At 48.0% G+C, this 17628-nt stretch overlaps 13 protein-coding genes and 1 non-coding gene across 14 annotated transcripts; 6 read left to right on the top strand and 8 right to left on the bottom strand.

Annotated features, from left to right (window-relative positions):
* Positions 1-93: 93 nt before the first annotated feature.
* Positions 94-1068, top strand: GL50803_009045 (Thioredoxin family protein; the record flags this gene model as incomplete). The annotated part of the gene is made up of 1 exon (XM_001704192.1): positions 94-1068. The coding sequence occupies one exon, from the start codon at positions 94-96 to the stop codon at positions 1066-1068; it is 975 nt and encodes a 324-aa protein (XP_001704244.1).
* Positions 1069-1121: 53 nt separating this feature from the next.
* Positions 1122-2273, bottom strand: GL50803_009043 (Magnesium transporter NIPA; the record flags this gene model as incomplete). The annotated part of the gene is made up of 1 exon (XM_001704191.1): positions 1122-2273. The coding sequence occupies one exon, from the start codon at positions 2271-2273 to the stop codon at positions 1122-1124; it is 1152 nt and encodes a 383-aa protein (XP_001704243.1).
* A 75-nt stretch (positions 2274-2348) lies between these two features.
* GL50803_0021234 (uncharacterized protein) lies at positions 2349-3836 on the bottom strand (the record flags this gene model as incomplete). Its single annotated transcript, XM_001704190.1, has 1 exon — positions 2349-3836. One exon carries the CDS (start codon positions 3834-3836, stop codon positions 2349-2351), a length of 1488 nt encoding a protein of 495 aa, XP_001704242.1.
* Positions 3837-3910: 74 nt separating this feature from the next.
* On the top strand, positions 3911-4870 carry GL50803_0021233 (uncharacterized protein; the record flags this gene model as incomplete). Its single annotated transcript, XM_001704189.1, has 1 exon — positions 3911-4870. One exon carries the CDS (start codon positions 3911-3913, stop codon positions 4868-4870), a length of 960 nt encoding a protein of 319 aa, XP_001704241.1.
* Positions 4868-4941, bottom strand: GL50803_00t0059. Its single transcript has one exon. It is a non-coding gene; the product is annotated as a tRNA-Val (tRNA).
* Positions 4942-5004: 63 nt separating this feature from the next.
* On the top strand, positions 5005-5505 carry GL50803_0028703 (uncharacterized protein; the record flags this gene model as incomplete). The annotated part of the gene is made up of 1 exon (XM_001704188.1): positions 5005-5505. The coding sequence occupies one exon, from the start codon at positions 5005-5007 to the stop codon at positions 5503-5505; it is 501 nt and encodes a 166-aa protein (XP_001704240.1).
* Positions 5506-5570: 65 nt separating this feature from the next.
* GL50803_009038 (Nicotinate phosphoribosyltransferase) lies at positions 5571-7427 on the top strand (the record flags this gene model as incomplete). Its single annotated transcript, XM_001704186.1, has 1 exon — positions 5571-7427. The coding sequence occupies one exon, from the start codon at positions 5571-5573 to the stop codon at positions 7425-7427; it is 1857 nt and encodes a 618-aa protein (XP_001704238.1).
* An 89-nt stretch (positions 7428-7516) lies between these two features.
* GL50803_0091398 (Eukaryotic translation initiation factor 2 beta subunit) lies at positions 7517-8509 on the bottom strand (the record flags this gene model as incomplete). Its single annotated transcript, XM_001704185.1, has 1 exon — positions 7517-8509. One exon carries the CDS (start codon positions 8507-8509, stop codon positions 7517-7519), a length of 993 nt encoding a protein of 330 aa, XP_001704237.1.
* Positions 8510-8671: 162 nt separating this feature from the next.
* Positions 8672-9829, bottom strand: GL50803_009036 (EamA-like transporter family protein; the record flags this gene model as incomplete). The annotated part of the gene is made up of 1 exon (XM_001704184.1): positions 8672-9829. One exon carries the CDS (start codon positions 9827-9829, stop codon positions 8672-8674), a length of 1158 nt encoding a protein of 385 aa, XP_001704236.1.
* A 107-nt stretch (positions 9830-9936) lies between these two features.
* GL50803_0014843 (Chaperone protein dnaJ) lies at positions 9937-11649 on the bottom strand (the record flags this gene model as incomplete). Its single annotated transcript, XM_001704183.1, has 1 exon — positions 9937-11649. The coding sequence occupies one exon, from the start codon at positions 11647-11649 to the stop codon at positions 9937-9939; it is 1713 nt and encodes a 570-aa protein (XP_001704235.1).
* A 90-nt stretch (positions 11650-11739) lies between these two features.
* GL50803_0014842 (Dimethyladenosine transferase) lies at positions 11740-12690 on the bottom strand (the record flags this gene model as incomplete). Its single annotated transcript, XM_001704181.1, has 1 exon — positions 11740-12690. One exon carries the CDS (start codon positions 12688-12690, stop codon positions 11740-11742), a length of 951 nt encoding a protein of 316 aa, XP_001704233.1.
* A 214-nt stretch (positions 12691-12904) lies between these two features.
* Positions 12905-13897, top strand: GL50803_009030 (Ankyrin repeat protein 1; the record flags this gene model as incomplete). The annotated part of the gene is made up of 1 exon (XM_001704180.1): positions 12905-13897. One exon carries the CDS (start codon positions 12905-12907, stop codon positions 13895-13897), a length of 993 nt encoding a protein of 330 aa, XP_001704232.1.
* Positions 13898-13909: 12 nt separating this feature from the next.
* On the bottom strand, positions 13910-14602 carry GL50803_0014841 (Phosphoglycolate phosphatase; the record flags this gene model as incomplete). The annotated part of the gene is made up of 1 exon (XM_001704179.1): positions 13910-14602. One exon carries the CDS (start codon positions 14600-14602, stop codon positions 13910-13912), a length of 693 nt encoding a protein of 230 aa, XP_001704231.1.
* Positions 14603-14771: 169 nt separating this feature from the next.
* GL50803_0021232 (uncharacterized protein) lies at positions 14772-17498 on the top strand (the record flags this gene model as incomplete). The annotated part of the gene is made up of 1 exon (XM_038045961.1): positions 14772-17498. One exon carries the CDS (start codon positions 14772-14774, stop codon positions 17496-17498), a length of 2727 nt encoding a protein of 908 aa, XP_037902166.1.
* Positions 17499-17628: the final 130 nt, after the last annotated feature.

Genomic DNA, 17628 nt, shown 5'->3' with positions numbered 1-17628 from the left:
GCCTTGGCTACCTTGGTTAGTAACATTTATGAATAGCACGTTTGTATTAAAACTCTGGGCTCAGAGTAAATTCCTTCATAATGAAAAATAAGAATGAGAATAGTTTCCTTCCTGTTTTTGTTCGCACTCTACCTCACAACAGACACAACTCCGCCCCAACAAGACGCATCCGCTGAGGGTCTGCGTTCCATCACACATAATGAAATGCTTAAATTGGGCGGTGACCTGATAGCGATTTACTGGGATTCAGCTGCAGCAACGGATCAGCAAAAAGAGACCCTTCAAGATCTACATAACATATCCCAAGCGATGGTCGTGCAGGGGCTTCACCCGATATTTCTTATTGACAAGCAGAATAAGGCCAATAATGACGCATTCAACCTGTCTTATTTCAAAAAGCTCCCCCGTCTCATGATGCATCTTGGCGAGGAGAACGTAACAGAGTTAATGGAGGAGTCATTCAATGTACCCAACGTAGCAGCCTTTGTGTTAGATAGAATACAGAGAGGAGACCCGGAAGATATGTATTCCTTCGTCTCTGAGGAGGATCTTCTTGATTTTTACGAAGAAACTGATCGAAAGCCGGTGCTGTTGTTCTTTACCAGTAAGATGTGCAAGACGTGTGCGGCAAACATGATCTCCATCCAGCGATTGGCAACCTCTCTAAAGGATAACGTAACCACAATGACAGTTAACTGCGACGGAACCCTCGATGAGAACAATTACTGCAGTCGTATATTGATGCGCAAGTTTCCTCATCTTCTGCTACTAGCAGACGACGTCTTCACTAACTTTAATGGAACGTACACAACAAGCAACATTGGCTCGTGGGTAATTAATGAGCTCAAAGAGGAGAGAAAGGAGGCTCGAAGAAAAGAGTGGGCGGAAAAAAGCAAAGAGATCTTCAGTAGTGAATATTATGAAGAAGTTGGAAAGAATGCTTACGATAAGAAGGGAAGGCCTAAGGAATGGCCCATGAAACCGAATATTAGGCGTACGGTCAAGCAAATGGATGACCTGGAGCGCCGTATTGAAAAGTTGGAACATAACCTTAAAGACTTTGAGTAAAGAACTAAAGTAACTAATAGATAGAATCGCTTGCTTGCTTTCTTGCTCTGTAATCATTGCTGGCTGCATACAGGGGGGCACTTTTGCCCCGTCACTATTTTACACGGAGATTGCTCATAGACCTGCGGCCGTTGGTGTTTCCGAAAGCTACAAACCCTTCGCTTGACTTCAGGTTTATCAACTATATTGTCCAGGTCGCTGAGCGGGCAGATAGTCTGTAAGCATGTGGTATGCATGTGAATTACGGGTCCATCGGGACAGGTATTCTTTGTTCGGAATGATTCTAGACGGTTTGGACTATTAATATGTGTAATGCTAAGGAAAACACAACCAATGCACACAATCAAAATCCCCGCGGCAAATGCAAGGCTGGAGCCGACAGTAATATTGGAGAAATCTTTAAAGAAAAGCAAGCCCGTCAAACAATTAAGGATGGTCAGAGAAACATAGTAGACCGGGACGATAATCATATTATCATAGTGAGCTAAGGCTCGTTGCAGCATGTGGTTCTGGCACAGCACGGAGGGCACAATGCAAAGAACAAAAGCATAGTATTCGATGTATTTCATTTGATTGCTATTATAGAACAAAGTTTGGAGCGTTAGCTCGCCAATTATCTTCCCACAGATCATCGTGATAGTCCCGTTAACTCCAGGACAGATTCCATACGTTAACGCACACGGCAGTGCAAATGATACTCCGACTACTGCGGGAGTCAGCAAGAAGAATGCAAGAAAATACCACAGCTCTATGTTCTTGACCCGGAGCATGTCGCGCAGAACGGGGACTGTCAAGAGAGAGCGCTCCTTTGGTATAAAGATCATGGTGATGCACGCGCCAGTAATTACAAACACAAGACCGATGATGTCATAACAGGATAGACGTTCGTGTAGTCCAAAGTGGGAGCAGAGGAGAGAGATGACCAGGCCCACTGACCCCAGCGGAAGTGTCACAGTTGTGGGGAGTAGAGAAAGTGACACAAAATCCATTATTACCCCGAAGACAAAGACAACAATGCCCACCCACCAGCCAACGCTTCGCCAATACCGTGGCGAGGCTGTTTTGTCACGCATTTGCTGCCGTAAATGAGATTTTTTCTGAATGAACATCCCTACATTCTGGCAAGTAGTAGATATCAGAACAGTGCCACATCCTATCCAGAACAAAATATTCCTCCCGTCAGCTTTTTCTGCAAGGGTAGTCATTTTAATTTAAGTGATCTGCAAACAAAGGGTTGGGAAGTTCATTAGTATATTCGTAGTCTCTTGAATTAATAAAAGCTAGTGCATCCACAGTGGCTGTGCAAGTCCACCGAGAAAAGGATTGAAGGGATCAAAGCCCTGAGTTACATTGACGAGGTAGTTTTCTCCCGATTCTCGTCTTTTTTTGGCCTCCTCTAACACTTTCTTGTTGGCCTCCATTGCCGCTGTCTGCTGCATGATTCGTGCAGGATCCCGCTTGATTTGCTGAATGCTTAATGGCTGAACACGTTTCGCGTGTTCTGCTAGTTCTGTGTCCCTCGAAGCCAAGGAGCGCCGGCGATGAGCCTCTTCCTGCTGTTTTCGTCTTTGTGCGGCAGCTTGAATTTGGTCCTCGTGACGCTTCTTAAGTAGTTCTAGCTCTGCGCGTCGTTGTCGTCGAAGCTCCTGAATCTTGCGTTGCTGTTCTGCGCTAGTGCATAGTAGGTCCTCGACAGGCTCAGAAGGCTGGTCCTCGATCAAGGTGGTTTTCTTAGCCCTCGCTGTGAGGGCACGCTTTCGTAGTGCACGTCTAGCGTTACTGGCCTCTCGCTGAAGTCGCCTTTTCCGTCGGAGACCAATTGCGAGGTTATTTTCAAAGTCCATATTCTTCCGCTCTTGAAGGGCTCGAAGGCGTTCCTTGACTAGTATTTTTTCTTGCGTAGTTTTCCGGGCTTGCATAGCCTTACTATGCGTCAGTGTGGCAGGATCTTGAATGCCTTGCATGAGAATATCCAGATTTGTAGCCTGATTGGCTCTCCAACGCTCAATATAGCGCTTTCTCTGGTTGTTAAGCTCGTCGTATCGTACCATAAACTCATTGTGTGCTACAAGAGCAGCCAACGTATAGAGGGGGAAGTGCTTCTGTATGTCCTTGACAAATCTGTGCTTATCTGTCTGCTGCCCCGACATCTTCCAGTAGCTGTAGAACTTATCGTGGTCTGCTGGATCCCATCCACCAGTCCGACCGCCCAGACGCTCCATCTCCTCCTCTATCAGTTGCAGCGCTCTTGGACGGACATCGCGTGCAAACGGCCGTTGTGAAGATGATGCAGGAGCAGAAGAAGTACGCTTTACAGGTAGCCGAGGAGCACCGGCTGCTACGGAGTCAGCTGAAAGCTTTTCGAGAGTAGCAAAGCGCACTTCAGCCTGAGTAACAGCTCCACGAAGCTCCTCTTCACGCGAAAGGAGGTTGTCGTTTGCTTGCTCCCAGCCCTGCCGTGCACCATACAATTGTTTATCTAACAATTGTACATGCTCCTTGATGTCCTCAATAGATGCATTCGATGTCAGCTGGAGCCCTAGCTGCTGAACTAGGAATTGAAGCCGGTCCAAATGTTGTTTGACCTTTCGAGACTCTGAGATGCGTTCTGCAATGGCCAATACATCAGCTTGCCTGAGAGTCCTCAACTCTACGTTTAGGCCACGCGTTGAGGATTGCTCCAACGAGGAATGAAGGGCAGTAACAGCGTTTTTCTCCTGAACTGCGAGACTCTGCGCCTTCTGGAGCCAATCTGCAAAGGCCGCCATTTAGTGCTAGGCCACTTGAGGTAGGGACTGAAGAGTGGAAACGGTTATTATGCCATAGTGTAATGAATTAAAGTATGATTCGTGGACTACGGAATAGCCAACAGGGCGTCCACAAGTCAGTGATACATGCCATAGAAGATGCCCCGGCCAACTGGGAGAGAGGGTACTGCGACCTATGCTGTCTCTCGCTCAGCAAAGCATTTATGCTCGGTTGTGGACACACGTTCTGCGATCGTTGCATTGTGGTACTGGTGGAGGGAAACAAATCTCTCCCGCCTGATACTATGGAGTGCCCTTTTTGCTTGGCCATCTCGCCGCATCTCACCTCAATAGATTCTAAGATAACGCCGGAGCTACCAGCTTTGATTCCTGTCACATGTCAGGCACTAAGCCACAAAGATACAAAAAACACCTCTGTCCACTACTTTTGTGTACAAACCGGTGAGCTTATTTGTACATCCTGCGCGTCGTCAGCCTTGTACACTGAGAAGGCCTTGCTCACTATAACAGAGGCGGCGGAGCACTTTGGAAACACGATCCACAACAAGACCACTGCAATCCGCCTAGCAGTTGCAGAGATTCGCAAGCATGTCTGGAGGCTCAGACGCCAGCAGCACGACCTGGATCTACAGCTGGAGGAAGCAGTTAGTAATCTAAACAACCGAAAGGTGGAAATCATTAATGTAATTACAGAGAGATTTGTGACTCTAGAACGGGCACTCACTCGACTCGCAGGCGTGCATCGGGAGGCGCTTACCAGAGAAATCAATGACCTCACGCAGCAGGTGCGTTTGGTGATGGAGTCTGTCTCTAGCTCGGAGAAGCATGTAGCGCAGCAGGAGCCGCTTTCCTTCCTCGCCGAGGCGAAAAGACTCGTTTCCCTGCTTTCCCGGAGGCTGGGAGCTCTTTCTGGCTGCACCGGGCGGTCAGCACCGCCCCTGCCGGAGCTCCCCCGGCTCGGCAGCACGGCGGGCGTCGTGGGGGCCGTGCGGGCCCTCGACCTCAGCGGCCCGCGCGCAGTGAACGGAAAGTGATCCGACGGAGACTCGAACTCCGGACCTCTCGCACGTCAAGCGAACGTGCTAACCAGCTACACTATCGGACCGCGGCGGGCGCGCAGACCGGAAAATGCCTATGTCTTAGCGATCTATTCAGTGTAAAACGGACGATGAACCCCCGGGCCCCGGACGCACTGGCGGCGGTGCACAGCGAGCTCTGCAACCTCCAGCGCCATATGGGCATTCGCGAGAGGGGCGAGCCACGGCCCTATATGCGCTTAGGAAACGTGGCCCTCATATCCACTAAGCACCCCAGCCGAGAGCCTCTTGTGGTTCACCTCGGCTGTGGCATTTTTGTGGAAAGGTCTGACTGCGCTGTCAAGGCAAGGGTGAAGAGTGTCTTGGACAGCATAAAGAGCCAGAAGGAAAAGTTCGATAAAAACCTGCGCGACGATCCCCAGAATTTGGAAGAAGGGAACTTAGCATATGCTGCTGTGCCCTCGGATCTGCAGCAGAAAGCTAGAGCACCAGAAGCTTCTGTCAGATACGAGCTTCCGCCCTTCGTTTTCGAAAATGATCCTCACGCAGCTGTCGTGGAACACGAAACCGCAGTGCAGAAACGGCCAAAACCTAGGAGGCTCCGCTCGCAATTTGCTATTGAGAGGCTGTAGCTTATAGTGGACGGTGATACCGATGTGATTTTGAAATAAATAACCATATTAAACTGCTCAAAAGCATGTACAGCCCGACTCCTCTGCTGAATGACTTCTATCAGTATACTATGGCATACTCCTACTACCAAGCAGGATTCGCAAACCGGCAGGCAACCTTCGAAATGTTCTTCCGGCAGAACCCATTTAACGGACAGTACGCCGTCTTTGCTGGTCTGCGAGATCTGCTGGACTTTATCCTTGACTTCCGCTTCAGTGACGATGACATTAGCTATTTAAAGCTTTGTCTACCAGACCTTGACCCGGGCTTCTTTGACTATCTCAAAACCCTTTCATGGAGGCAGCTGGAGCTTTATGCCCCGAAGGAGGGAACAATTGTGTTTGCTGGGGAGCCTGTGATTATAGTCCGCGGCCCCCTCTTGCTCTGTCAACTTCTGGAGAGTACTCTTTTGGTACTAATCAATTATCCGACTCTGGTTTGCACGAAAGCTTGCCGCCTACGTGTTGCATGCAACTACGAAAAGATTATGGAGATTTATTCTACCATACCATATGACCAGAGAAACGCGTATGTACAGTCAATCTGCAGCAACCCTGTGTTATCGGAGTTTGGGCTTCGTCGGGCGCAGGGGGTGAATGGGGGCATATGTGCCTCTGAATACGCTATCATGGGAGGCTGTAACGGAACAAGCAATATGTATGCTGCCAGAAAGTTAGGCATTCTTCCCGTTGGCACTATGGCACATTCATTTGTGCTCTCCGTTGTCGATACCCCCGAAGCACTCTTAGCATCTCTCCAAAACTCTGATTCTATGTCTTTGCTTCGTTCTAAGGACTCAGTCGCGTTGGCCCACTTGCCATTATCCTTTGAGAGTTTTGTACAAAAGTGCATGGACTGGAAAGCCCGCTTGTTCGCCCAGGATCCTGCTGAGTCCAAAGAGCCCGAGGTCTATAAGGCCACAGAGAGTCCTACTAATGAAAGGCTTCCTATCTATCCGGTCTACAGGGCTAATTTGACCGAGCTAAGTGCATTCATGATCTATGCTTACACACATCCCAATTCATTTGTAGCGCTCATAGATACGTATGACTCACTTAACTCAGGTCTTTATAACTTCCTCATAGTGGCGTGTGGGCTTATTGAATGTAGTGTGCAGCCACGCGGTGTGCGTCTGGATAGTGGAGACCTTTCATTTCTTAGTATAGAGATTAAGAGAGCGTTTTCTACGTTGGATGCTGCTATACGCACACACCCACTTCTTTGTGGGAAGGATGGGTCTATTGCAGATTGTCTTGTGATTGCGTCTAATGACCTCGATGAGGAGATACTTTACAATTTGGTCAAAGAAGGTGCGTGTATCGATATGTTTGGCATAGGGACACACCTAGTGACATGCAACTCTCAGCCTAGCCTTGGGGGCGTGTACAAGCTTGTAGAACTGGATGGAATCCCAAGAATTAAGTTCAGTGATGAGATTGGAAAAGTGACCATTCCTGGGCAAAAGATACTCTATCGCCTCTACACGAGCACTCACACGCCCTTTGTAGACCTCATTGCACGCCCAGACGAGGAAATAAAAGAGCGGCAACCAGTCCACTGTTTACATCCACACACACCAACGCGCCAGCTCATGATGTATCCATCCAAGGTTGAAGCGGTACACACTTGCATTCTAAAGACAGGAGAAATTAACTACCCCCACGAGACGTCTGTAGACCGTGAGCGGCGAGAAGTCATTAAGCTGAAGCACCCGCAAGTACTGGACATTCAACGATATGTAGTGGAGCAGCTTCTGACCATGCGTCCAGACCACATACGCGCCACAGCCCCGACACCATACAAAATCAGCCTTACTAAGCGCATGAGTAATCTGTTTAAGGATGTAGTTCAGGCAAACTACACGTTAAAGGTTATCGAATAAAGACAAGTAAACAAGCGCCAGGAAGTTTAAAGGGTACGTGGCGAAGGGGCCCAGGTGGTACGGAGAAGATTAACTGGACGTCCGTGAGGCTACTCGTCAGAGAACTTGGATATAGCCGGGACCGTACGGCTAGCTGAACAATCTTCACAGTGCACTAGATACATCCTCCCATCCCTAGAGAGGAGCGTGTTATAGCTGAGGCACGCGTTGCATTGCACATAATCACGTAAGTATGTTCTGATAACTCCTCGAAGCTGAGTTGCTGAGATTCTAGCCTTAAACGAAAGGACGTTATCGTGATCAATCGTCGTCTGCTGCCTGAGCTCAGATGAAAGGTAAGCAACGACATGGTCCATAGAGCGGTGCATCTGACTGCAAATCTCCTCAAAGTTGTAGAACAAAGTCTTTTTGGTGCCGTGGTAATCGACCTTAAGGTCCACATTCAAGGTGCGTGCGTTATCGGAGTCCTCCCTTCTCTTGTTGAGAATAGTGAATATTATGGTGAGCATCTCATCGTAGGTGAGCTCCTTGATGGATGAACTTTCGGTTGGCTGATTCGGCTGACCAGTGTCATCTGCCGACTTCGCCGAATTCTCAAATAGCTTACCAAGCTCAGTGGTATCTGCCACGCGTCTTCTGCGGCGTCTGACCGTGGTTCCAGCACTATCGAAAACATCCCCGTCCTTCCTCTCGGGCACGACTGTCCCACTTGCTCCACTTGCCTTTGCGTCATCCGCGGGCGATGACTGCTTTGCTGTACTAGTTGCAGTTCGAGCCTCTGTCTCCTCCACAGGCTTCTCCGCACCCTTGTCGGCCTTTCTATCTAACCTGAGAAGAGACTCGGCAGCTTGTGCTTGATTGGTCTGATATGCGACGGATGCCCTTCGTGTGGCCTCGAAAGTTACTTCTGGGGGCAGCTCCAAGTTGGTATCGATGGGAATATAGACCTCTAGCTTGCCGTGCTTTTCTACGGTATAGTTGGTCAGATCAACTTCTGCAGTCTTGTTCTCCTTACGCTTGGTCTTCTTGGGGCGCTTTGGTTCAAATGCAGATGGGTCGAAAAGATTCTCTTGGTCTGCCATTTTTTAATTACTTGAAACCCGCTACTCCAACGGAGCCCAGCCTTATCAATCTCATCCCACCGAAAAAGGAATTAGAAAGTGTAAATTTACGATTCATGAGACACTAATGAAAATATTGGAGCTCACGGCTGCTTGCCGCAGGGCATCAAAGACAGCACCGCGCTACAAGTCATCGGATGAGACTCTCGAGTCATTCCGAGCAACTTTTTCCTTTTCTTCTGGGACCATAAGCTCGCGATGACAAACAACTTTCCTTCCAAATCCCTTGACATCGTTGTGTGTCACCGTGCCGAGGATCATAAAGCCAAAACCTAAGAGCTCGAAAATGCTATAAACATTCAGTGGCTCCCCATAGACATTGCTGGACTTATATGTACAATAGTAAACAACTACCATGCAGATCCAAACGATGGATGTACGCATTGCATCAATTAAAGTTCTGTGTGTGGCAGATAGCTTCTTGCTCATGGTTATTGAGAAGAAGTTAAAGAATGAGATAGAGATGAAGTTAAGAAGAACAAGGGCGATGAGCTGCACATTATTCCGCAGCATGTAAAACGAATTAAGATAATTTTCGTAGCTTCCGTGATCATCGCCTGGAATGGCCCAGGCAATTGGAAACGCTACACCCACGGTTAAGAACAAACCAAATACACCTTCCCAGCCTATCAGGACAAGGGGCGAAAGGTCCTTCCCTTTAACAAACTTTTCTTCGAGGACGAACTGGATAGCGGAGATGACCTGAGCCGAAAGAGCAAGGCCAATTCCCAGCAGCATACTCAGTGTGCTACCACTTTCGAGATCACCTAAGAGGGCCGAAAGTCCTACGAATAGCAAACCAATTACACTAAAAACAACACCAACCACCTGCCATTTGGTCGGCTTTCGCTTGAGGAATAGATATGAAAAGAGTAGCACGAAGACCATGACAAACCCGCGCAGAATCTGAGTTATCGAGGCGGAACAATATACTAAGGCAATCCCAGTCAATGTGGTGGCACAAAGATCACATAGAGCTAGGGCCATAATTCTGGGCAAGAGGCGGTGATATCCAATCCCGTTCGTCGGATCCATGTATATCTTGCCCGTAGGGCCTCTTTTCCGTGCGCACTGAACTATATAATATGCAAGTAGCGACATGCACTCCCCAGCAAACATGGAAGACGTCTGAAACCACGGCTTGACGAACAGTTCCGTTGACCCGTCGATACCTATGCCTGTGCTTTGATACAATAACTTCTTTGAGATGGTATTAATGGACCCTGTCGTGAGCATGCCAGACGAGAGTGCCACATTAAGAAAGCGATCCGCTAGGGGCATCTTTTGTGAAAATTAATTGGTTCTGTTATTTTCAATTGTCTATTTACTTAAATATGTACAAAGCTCGCCGCGGCCAAAAAAGGTCATCGCAGGCCAAAGAAGACGCATCACATGCGGAAGAATTGTTGTCCATTCATGAACCGGAAAAACTGATGATCATCGCCATTGAACCGGAAAAAGTGTTGGTTCCCGTCACCTCCGGTGTGGAAGTGGAAGGTTTCCTGCTGCTGGCCCTGGTTTGCTTTGCCCATCTTGCGTCTCTGGTGCGCCTGTTCGCGGCTCTCCAACTCCTCACGGCGATATTGGCCAGAATCATACTCCTTCCGCTTAGTCTCGTCGCTAAGAACAGACCAAGCTTCTGCAATTCGTTGGAACTTTCGCTGCCGTACAGCCTTCTCCTCCTCTGTCGCATCAGCTGGAGTGTAGTCGGGATGATATTCCTTTGCAAGGCGATAATATTTCCTTTTGATCTCTGCTATCGGAGTTGAGCGGGACACTCCCAGGACCTTATAAAAGTCAGGAACAATGACCTTGCGCACATATGTAAAGACTTGGTCGCTGATTGTCTCAATGTCGCCTTGAGTGGGGCTATTGGCCTCGATGGCCAGAGTGTGTGCATAGTTAATAATTTTCTCGGCCAGATTCACATCGTCTTCTATGTCCTGGCCCCTACTATATTTGTTATTTATAGATACCAACAGGATGTTCGAGCGGAGAGCGTATATGAGCGCTAAGAGGTGCTTGTTAAAAGACGAAATTCGCAGATCTTTGCTAGTGTCGACGAGCATGGCATCACTAAAGCTGCAATACTCCTCTGTATACTTCTGGAAGTATAGATCAGATATACAGCGGAAGTTGTTCAGCGCACCCATAAGCTGGGTCTTTGCACCTGATAAGGTTGGTCTGAAACTTGTCTTGAAGGCATCTTTTAGAAGGAAGGCCGCACTGCTTTCTGCCTTGGCAAAGAACTTATCTATCTGACCGACTGCCTTGTCAACATCCCCAAAGATCTTCGCAATGACGGTCCGATTGGGCTTGTGAGACAGCGGGGTTGCGTTGCTAAAGCTAGCAACACCCTCTGAAAGGGCTCTGGCAATCTTGTAGGCTGACCCCAGAAACTGATCATCAGGATCCATCTGTAACGCTGCTTTGGCGCGTTTTGTCACACTGGAGAAGTTGCCCTCCTGAAGCAAATAGACTATCTCATAGATCTCAAGCACAGAGCGCAGGGTGAATGGGGCAGCTGTTGTCGTTTTAACCAGGCGCTCTATGGTCTTCTTTATGTCACTGATGTCTGCTCCGGCGCGAAACTGAGAAACTAATATGATCTTACTTAGCTCAGGATCTGCTGAGCATGTCTCTGCCAACTCAGACAGCTTTGCGAGTGTCATGCTCGGTGCCCGCCGATACTGTTCATCCGTTTTGGCTATAGCTGTGCGCGTAGCTGAATCCAGCAGGGCCAGGGAGTACTTCTTTGAGCACTGGAGACTGCACCCTGTTAAGCAGAGACGTCCCATTTTAAGCTTGGCCTTCTCAGCATAAGCCTTGACATCCTGTTTTTGCGACAACACGAGTACCTTGTGATAGTCGTCAACTGCCCTAGCTATCTCGCGCTGGGCCTCATAAGATGCGGCACGAAGAAAATAATACGCGGCAGGTGGGCGTTGTGCCGCGTCAATAAGATTTGTATACAGGTCAGACGCGTCACGATACCGGCCCTCCTTAAACGCAGCAGATGCCCGCGCAGCGGGATCATCAGTTGCAGCTTGCACGGCCCAGACTGCACCAGGCAGCAGGACAGGGAGGAGAGTCCAAAGCATCAGCGGAGGGCAGTGAATTATGAGTTGTTTTTAAGATAAAAATGACGTTAGAAGACGACATTTACTCCTTATCTACAGACTTAGACGCTCTCAGTTTGTAAATCGAACCCCCTTGGCAGCGAGTGCACACATGAGGCTCAACAGATCGGGGATTGCCATGTGATTTGGCCGGGTATCTGTAAGATTGGCCTCTGCAAGGGCCTCTGCTATTCGTTCACGAAGCTGTACGCCGGTCAATACTGAGGGCTTAGCTCCAATTGAGGAAGCTGAATGGCTAGGGTTAGAGCCCTCGTGCTGAGCAGGCTTATGGAGCCGGCTGATCTCATCCAATCGCGCTATATTATTTGCAAGATCATCTAGGAGGCTCTTAGTCTTAAATATGGCCCCGAGCGTTTTGTTCTTCTTTGAAAACAAAATCCGGGTTAACCCATTAAACTCATCTAGGTCCAGCCCAGGCGGAGGGCCAACAGGATACATCTCTACAACAGCTGAGTCAACATTTGGCGGTGGCTTAAAGCTATTCCTACTCACCCGTATTATAATTTTAGTCTTAGAGAGTAACTTAGTGTTAACTGTCAATCTGCTGTACTGATCCTGACCAGGCTCAGCAGCAAGGCGCTGCGCAAACTCGAGCTGAAACATCAGGACGAACTTTCGAGGGAGGGGTTGGATCTCGAGTAATCGAAACACTATTCCTGACGAGATGTTGTACGGGCAGTTACTAACGCACAAGTCAAAAGGGGGAATCTCACTCGGCGGCATCTTAGTGAAGTCCTTGTGTATGATAGTGAATTTTCCACGATATTCCGGGATAGCTGCGATCCGCTTCTTGAGTTCTGAGACCATCCGTGGGTCTATCTCAATGGCTATTACGTGCCTTGCCTTCTCAAGAAGGGCCAGAGTGAGGTTTCCTGTTCCTGGGCCTATCTCAAGAACAGTGTCAGTGCTTCGAATCTCTGCTTTCTCCACAATGGACTTTATGACCAACGGATTAGCCAGTAAGTGCTGACCGTGCTGCTTGGTCAACTCAAAGCCTTGCATCGGTCGGGCGACAATTGCCAAGAATTAATTGCAATTTTCGAAGCTGTATGGGTCTTGGCAATTTTGGCTAAGGACTATCATTGCGGTGGACAGGTTCTATAGTAGAGAGACGCCTAGGCCCGCTCAGCCGTGTCCACGAATCCTTCGGTCATACAAGAATACATAAGAAATTCAAAAAAAGTTAAAAAAATAAAACACATTAACTTAAAAAGCTATGCTAGAACTTAAGGGCAAGAACTCCTGGTTCTCGGCCATCGAGAAGCGTGAGTACGACCACGTGCGTGCCAACCTTGAGCAATACGCTGGGAGTGTCAACGAAGAGGGACATACGGGCCTTATGAGGGCTGTCATTATGAATGACGACGACATGGCGCGTATTCTTGTTCAGAATGAGTACGGTAAGCGGGACGCCAGGGGCTACACTGCCCTCATGATCGCTGCCGAGCTCAACAAATCCAAGCTTTGCCGCCGCCTCGTTCACTTCGAGGGTGACCTCACCGGGGGCAGCGACGATTTCACCGCCCTCATGATAGCAGCCATGTCTGGGTCGTATGAGGCCGTCATGGTGCTGTCGCCGTATCTCAAGGACAAATACTCCAAGATTAACAGGAACGCGCTGTCCTACGCAGCGGAGCGCGGAAACTTAGACTGCGTCAAGTTTCTGATGTCCCGCGAGAGTCACGAGGATATGGGACCGGGCTCTCCCCTGAAGTACGCTGCTGAGAATGGCCACGCCGAGGTTGCTGCTGTCTTGGCCCAGTTTGCGAAGGACGACGATGAGACGGTTTCTCAGTCTCTCACGAATCTTAGCCTTGCCCAAAGCCAGGGGGTTGCTCAGTCGTACGACATCTGTGCCATGATCAAGGCCATCGACATTTCTCGTAAGGGGATGGAGAACTTCGGATCTGAGGCGACCAAGGTGATGAAGACTAGCTACGAGTGTGAGCTTGAGAGGAAGTTAGAGAAGTATAGTGACATGCTCAATGCCGCAAACAGCCATGCTGACCTTGTGATTGCGGAGAGTGCTGCAATGCGTGCAAGGATCACGCAGCTAGAGGAGGCTCTTACCAGGGGCAAGTCAGAGCTGGATCATCTGACTTGCGAGCTAGAGGATTATAAGGCTAGACTCACCGATGCTGAAATGCTCCTTGAGACCGGCGAGCGAACAAACCTGATTTTGTCCATGGCCGACTCTAAGAATGTTTGATGTTGTCCAGGTTTACAGACCCGAGGCCCTTGCATCTCCTAACAGCATGTGGAGTAAATCGAACGTAGTCTCAGCCACCATATCTGCCTTCTCCACGTCTGCTCGTTCTCCCAGGCCCCAGGCGCAGCCGATGCACCGCAGTCCCGCAGCCTGAGCGGTTTGAACGTCGACAATACTGTCTCCAACGTAGATAGCATCTTCCGGATGAACACCCTCATCTTCAAGAACACGCCGGGTGAACGTAGGATTCGGCTTTGCTAAAGAAAGATCTGACAGCCCGTACACAGCGCAAAACCATTCACGCATTTCAGGCCGGTTTCTGAAAAGGGACCGTAAACACGATTCCATACTTACCTGCGGCTTATTCGAGACAATTGCCAGCTTGGTGCCTCTCTTATGAAGACCTTCTAAAAGTTCTTCGATACCATCGTAGAGCCTGTCTTCTTTGGCGTAAAGTGTGACTCTTTCTTGATAAAACGTGCACATATCTTGTAGCATCTGCTCAGATACACCGGGGGCTGCACGCTTAAAGAGAACCATCATGCCGCTGCCAATAAACGTTCGGATAGAATCAAGAGGGTGCGGATCCATGCCACAGTGCACCATAGTATCATTGACAGCCTTCCCAATGCTCTCCAACGTGTCACTCAGGGTCCCATCTAAATCGAAGATAACCAGTCGCGTACGCTGCAAGTCTGCCTCCATCGAGCAAATCAAAAAAATCCTTGGGAATTTCTATCTAGCTCTAGTCAGCCCTCACAGATGCCCATGTGCTGCGGATGTTTGTAGACGAGCTACTCCTGATATCCTCTACAGGAGTAGACTTTACGGTTCTTTACAATCAACATTTGGGACGTGATAATAAGTCTCCGAAATGCCGAGAGGGAACCTAGAAAGCGGATCTACCACTGAGGAGTCCGAGGTGTATGATGAAGGCGTCTGCTTTCTGTGCAAAAAAGCTTTGGAGGATGCTCCAGAAAATGTTATGTGCGTGATGTGTCACAGGTATTGTCACCTAGGCTGTACTGACCTTAAGGGACATCCACGCCTTGCAAGTCTCGCGTCCACTAGGGCGCTCGAATTTAGAATCAGTAAGGATCCTGAGACTCGCCGATCCATGGAGAATGTCACTGTAAGCCACGTGGGAAAGTTGGCTTTGTTCAAGTACCACTGCCCTGCTTGTCGTCGGAAGCTCTCTCGGGCTCGTCAGTACGATGAGTCTCAATGCAGAACCTTATTCAACACACTGATAGAGCTTATAAACAGCTCTGAAACGCTCCATCCTCCTGCTCTAGTGAGGAAGAAGCCGGAGGGCGCACGTAGAAGAGTTAAGTTAGAGCCAGGTGATGCTTCACTGCAGGAACGCCCCCCGTTCACCAAGAAGGATCAGCTGGAATCAGTGCTTAAATCAGACAAGGGTAAAGAGCAAAAAATACGACCTGCAATGGCACCTAGCAGAGAATCACTGAATGAGAAGCATGCACCTTCCCGAAACCTCAACCATGCTATCACCTCTGACACTAGCAGTGCCATTTCAGAGCCGAGCGTGTCTTCTTCTGATGAATTTCGACCCTCACAGATATCCTCGGATACAGAAACTGGCAGGAGTAGTCTTCCGAGCCTCGACACTGATCAAAGCCAGCAGAAGAGCAGCCAAAAGAGTCAGTTGACAGACGTGCAGACTCCGCCGCCCCAAAGAAAACCCCGTAAGGTGACTCAGCGGCTAACTAAGAAGTCTAATACTAGCGGAGTTGGCGTCCGGAGGCCAGCAATTAAACGTTTGGTGAACACTGAGAATAAGAAGTATGAATTTGTAGACGAAGCAACTCAGAAGTTAATCGACTTTAGAAAATCCCAACTCAATGATGTAGAGTATCTTGCTAAGCATTACTTTAAGCAAGACTTCCGCGGATTTAAGATGTCTCGCATTTATAAAGTTGCAGGAAATCTTTATAAAAAGATCTATTTTAAAACCCTTAGAGACAACTATCATTTGCAAATAGCAACCTTAACAACGAAGATCAAGGCTCTCGAATCAGAATTTGCCGATCTCTTTTCAAAGACGCCCACATATGTAAGATGTGATTTTGAAAATCTGTACACTAGAATTGTTAAAAATAGGTGCCATTCTACAAAGTATAGTTTCGACACTGACACTTTCCCCCAGGTGCTTGAGGACAGCGAAGAGGCGCATGATAATAACGCTTTCATATCTTTGCATATCAACTATGCAAATCTGCTCGGAAAATATCTTCTTCTTAAAAGATTTTTTATTACGAATAATACTCATGATACTGCTCATTTACAGACTATTGATTTCACAAGATTGCTTTATCCCAAAAACCACGCATACACTATGTTATTGGCTAGGTATGCATCCATTCAATTTATTCCTATTGAAGCCCAACTCCTTAATAACTTTCATGACTACTTCAATGATACAACCACTGAAGACATTCTATTGAGCATCGAAACTAAGAACAGAGCAGCTCGACTGCCTGTAGACTTTGATAACTGTTCAGACATGTCCCGCTTTATACGCGCGGATTTTTTGTGTGACAATATTGTGACCCCCAAGCAGATTGCTGATGATCAGTTTTTTATTTTTGCACTCCGCTCTGTGAGTTTATTTGATGTTTCTCTATTTCTTCGGCACCCGTCTACGTTTTTGGATAACCGTCCCAAGTACGACTATCTCACAACTTCACTTACTCAACTGATTGCATATAGAAGCTCTGAATTTTCAGATATGCTTACCGTGAGCATAACAAGTCCTATCACCCTATCCCCCTATGACTTTCCCGAAGCGTCACAGCAAGTGTCTCACGTACTGAGTAAGCTTGAATTGGTGCCCGTTCCTACCAACACCATATCGGCAACTAACAACCCGTTGCGGATGATGACCCATCCTATATTTGATAGCGTATTTAAGGCTTGTCTGTCCAAGGAGTTCATCCAGCAAATGGTGAAGCACGATGGACACTATTATAGGGTCAAGAATTGGACGTCTGATTTTGTGCAGCTGGATGTAAGTCTCGCCTCTATTAATCCTCTTGAAAGCGCACACCTTACAAGTGTATGCAGTGCCGCTCCACCCTCTCTGGATGCTATTTCTGAGCAGCTGACCATATATTCTCGCGCAGGAGGCTTCTTATTTGGAAGGTTTTATGAGTACATCGAAGAACTATGTTACATGATGTCTTGCAACTTTAAAGAAGAACTACTGCCAGACTTGCCAGAAGACTATGATGACCCGCGATTGGTATTCGACCCTGCATTTTATCGATACGAGCGCTTGATTATGTTGCACATTTTATCCATTATCCAACCGGTTGACCTCTTTGAAATTATTTGCGAAAAAGATCCTCCTACTTATTTGGAACGTAATAAGATACTGACCAATTTTATTGCACATGCTGAGCTTTTTAAGAGTTGCTATCAAGTGCCGTCTTACTCTACTCGAGGCAACCTTACATTAGAGTCTTCTGAAAATAGTTGTGTGACTAGTAGCAACGAGGTCCTTACAGAAGATGATTGTCCAGTCGCGATTTCCAAGCCAAAGCGAGCTCCTGCTCAACTGAAGCGCCGTGTTCGTCCGTAACATGTACCAATGCTATTGACGTATTCTATTCAACTGACGATCTTTTACCACCACTAAGTCCTACATTTATTAGCAGCCACTAACGATTCGCTTGCATGTCTGCAGAAAATATCAATGTTATCGAGCAACT

The sequence above is a fragment of the Giardia intestinalis genome, chromosome 5, assembly GCF_000002435.2.
Source record: "Giardia intestinalis strain WB C6 chromosome 5, whole genome shotgun sequence".
Lineage (NCBI taxonomy): Eukaryota > Fornicata > Diplomonadida > Hexamitidae > Giardia > Giardia duodenalis.
Note: the sequence above shows the minus strand (reverse complement) of the source record. Positions and strands in the feature narration are given on the sequence as shown.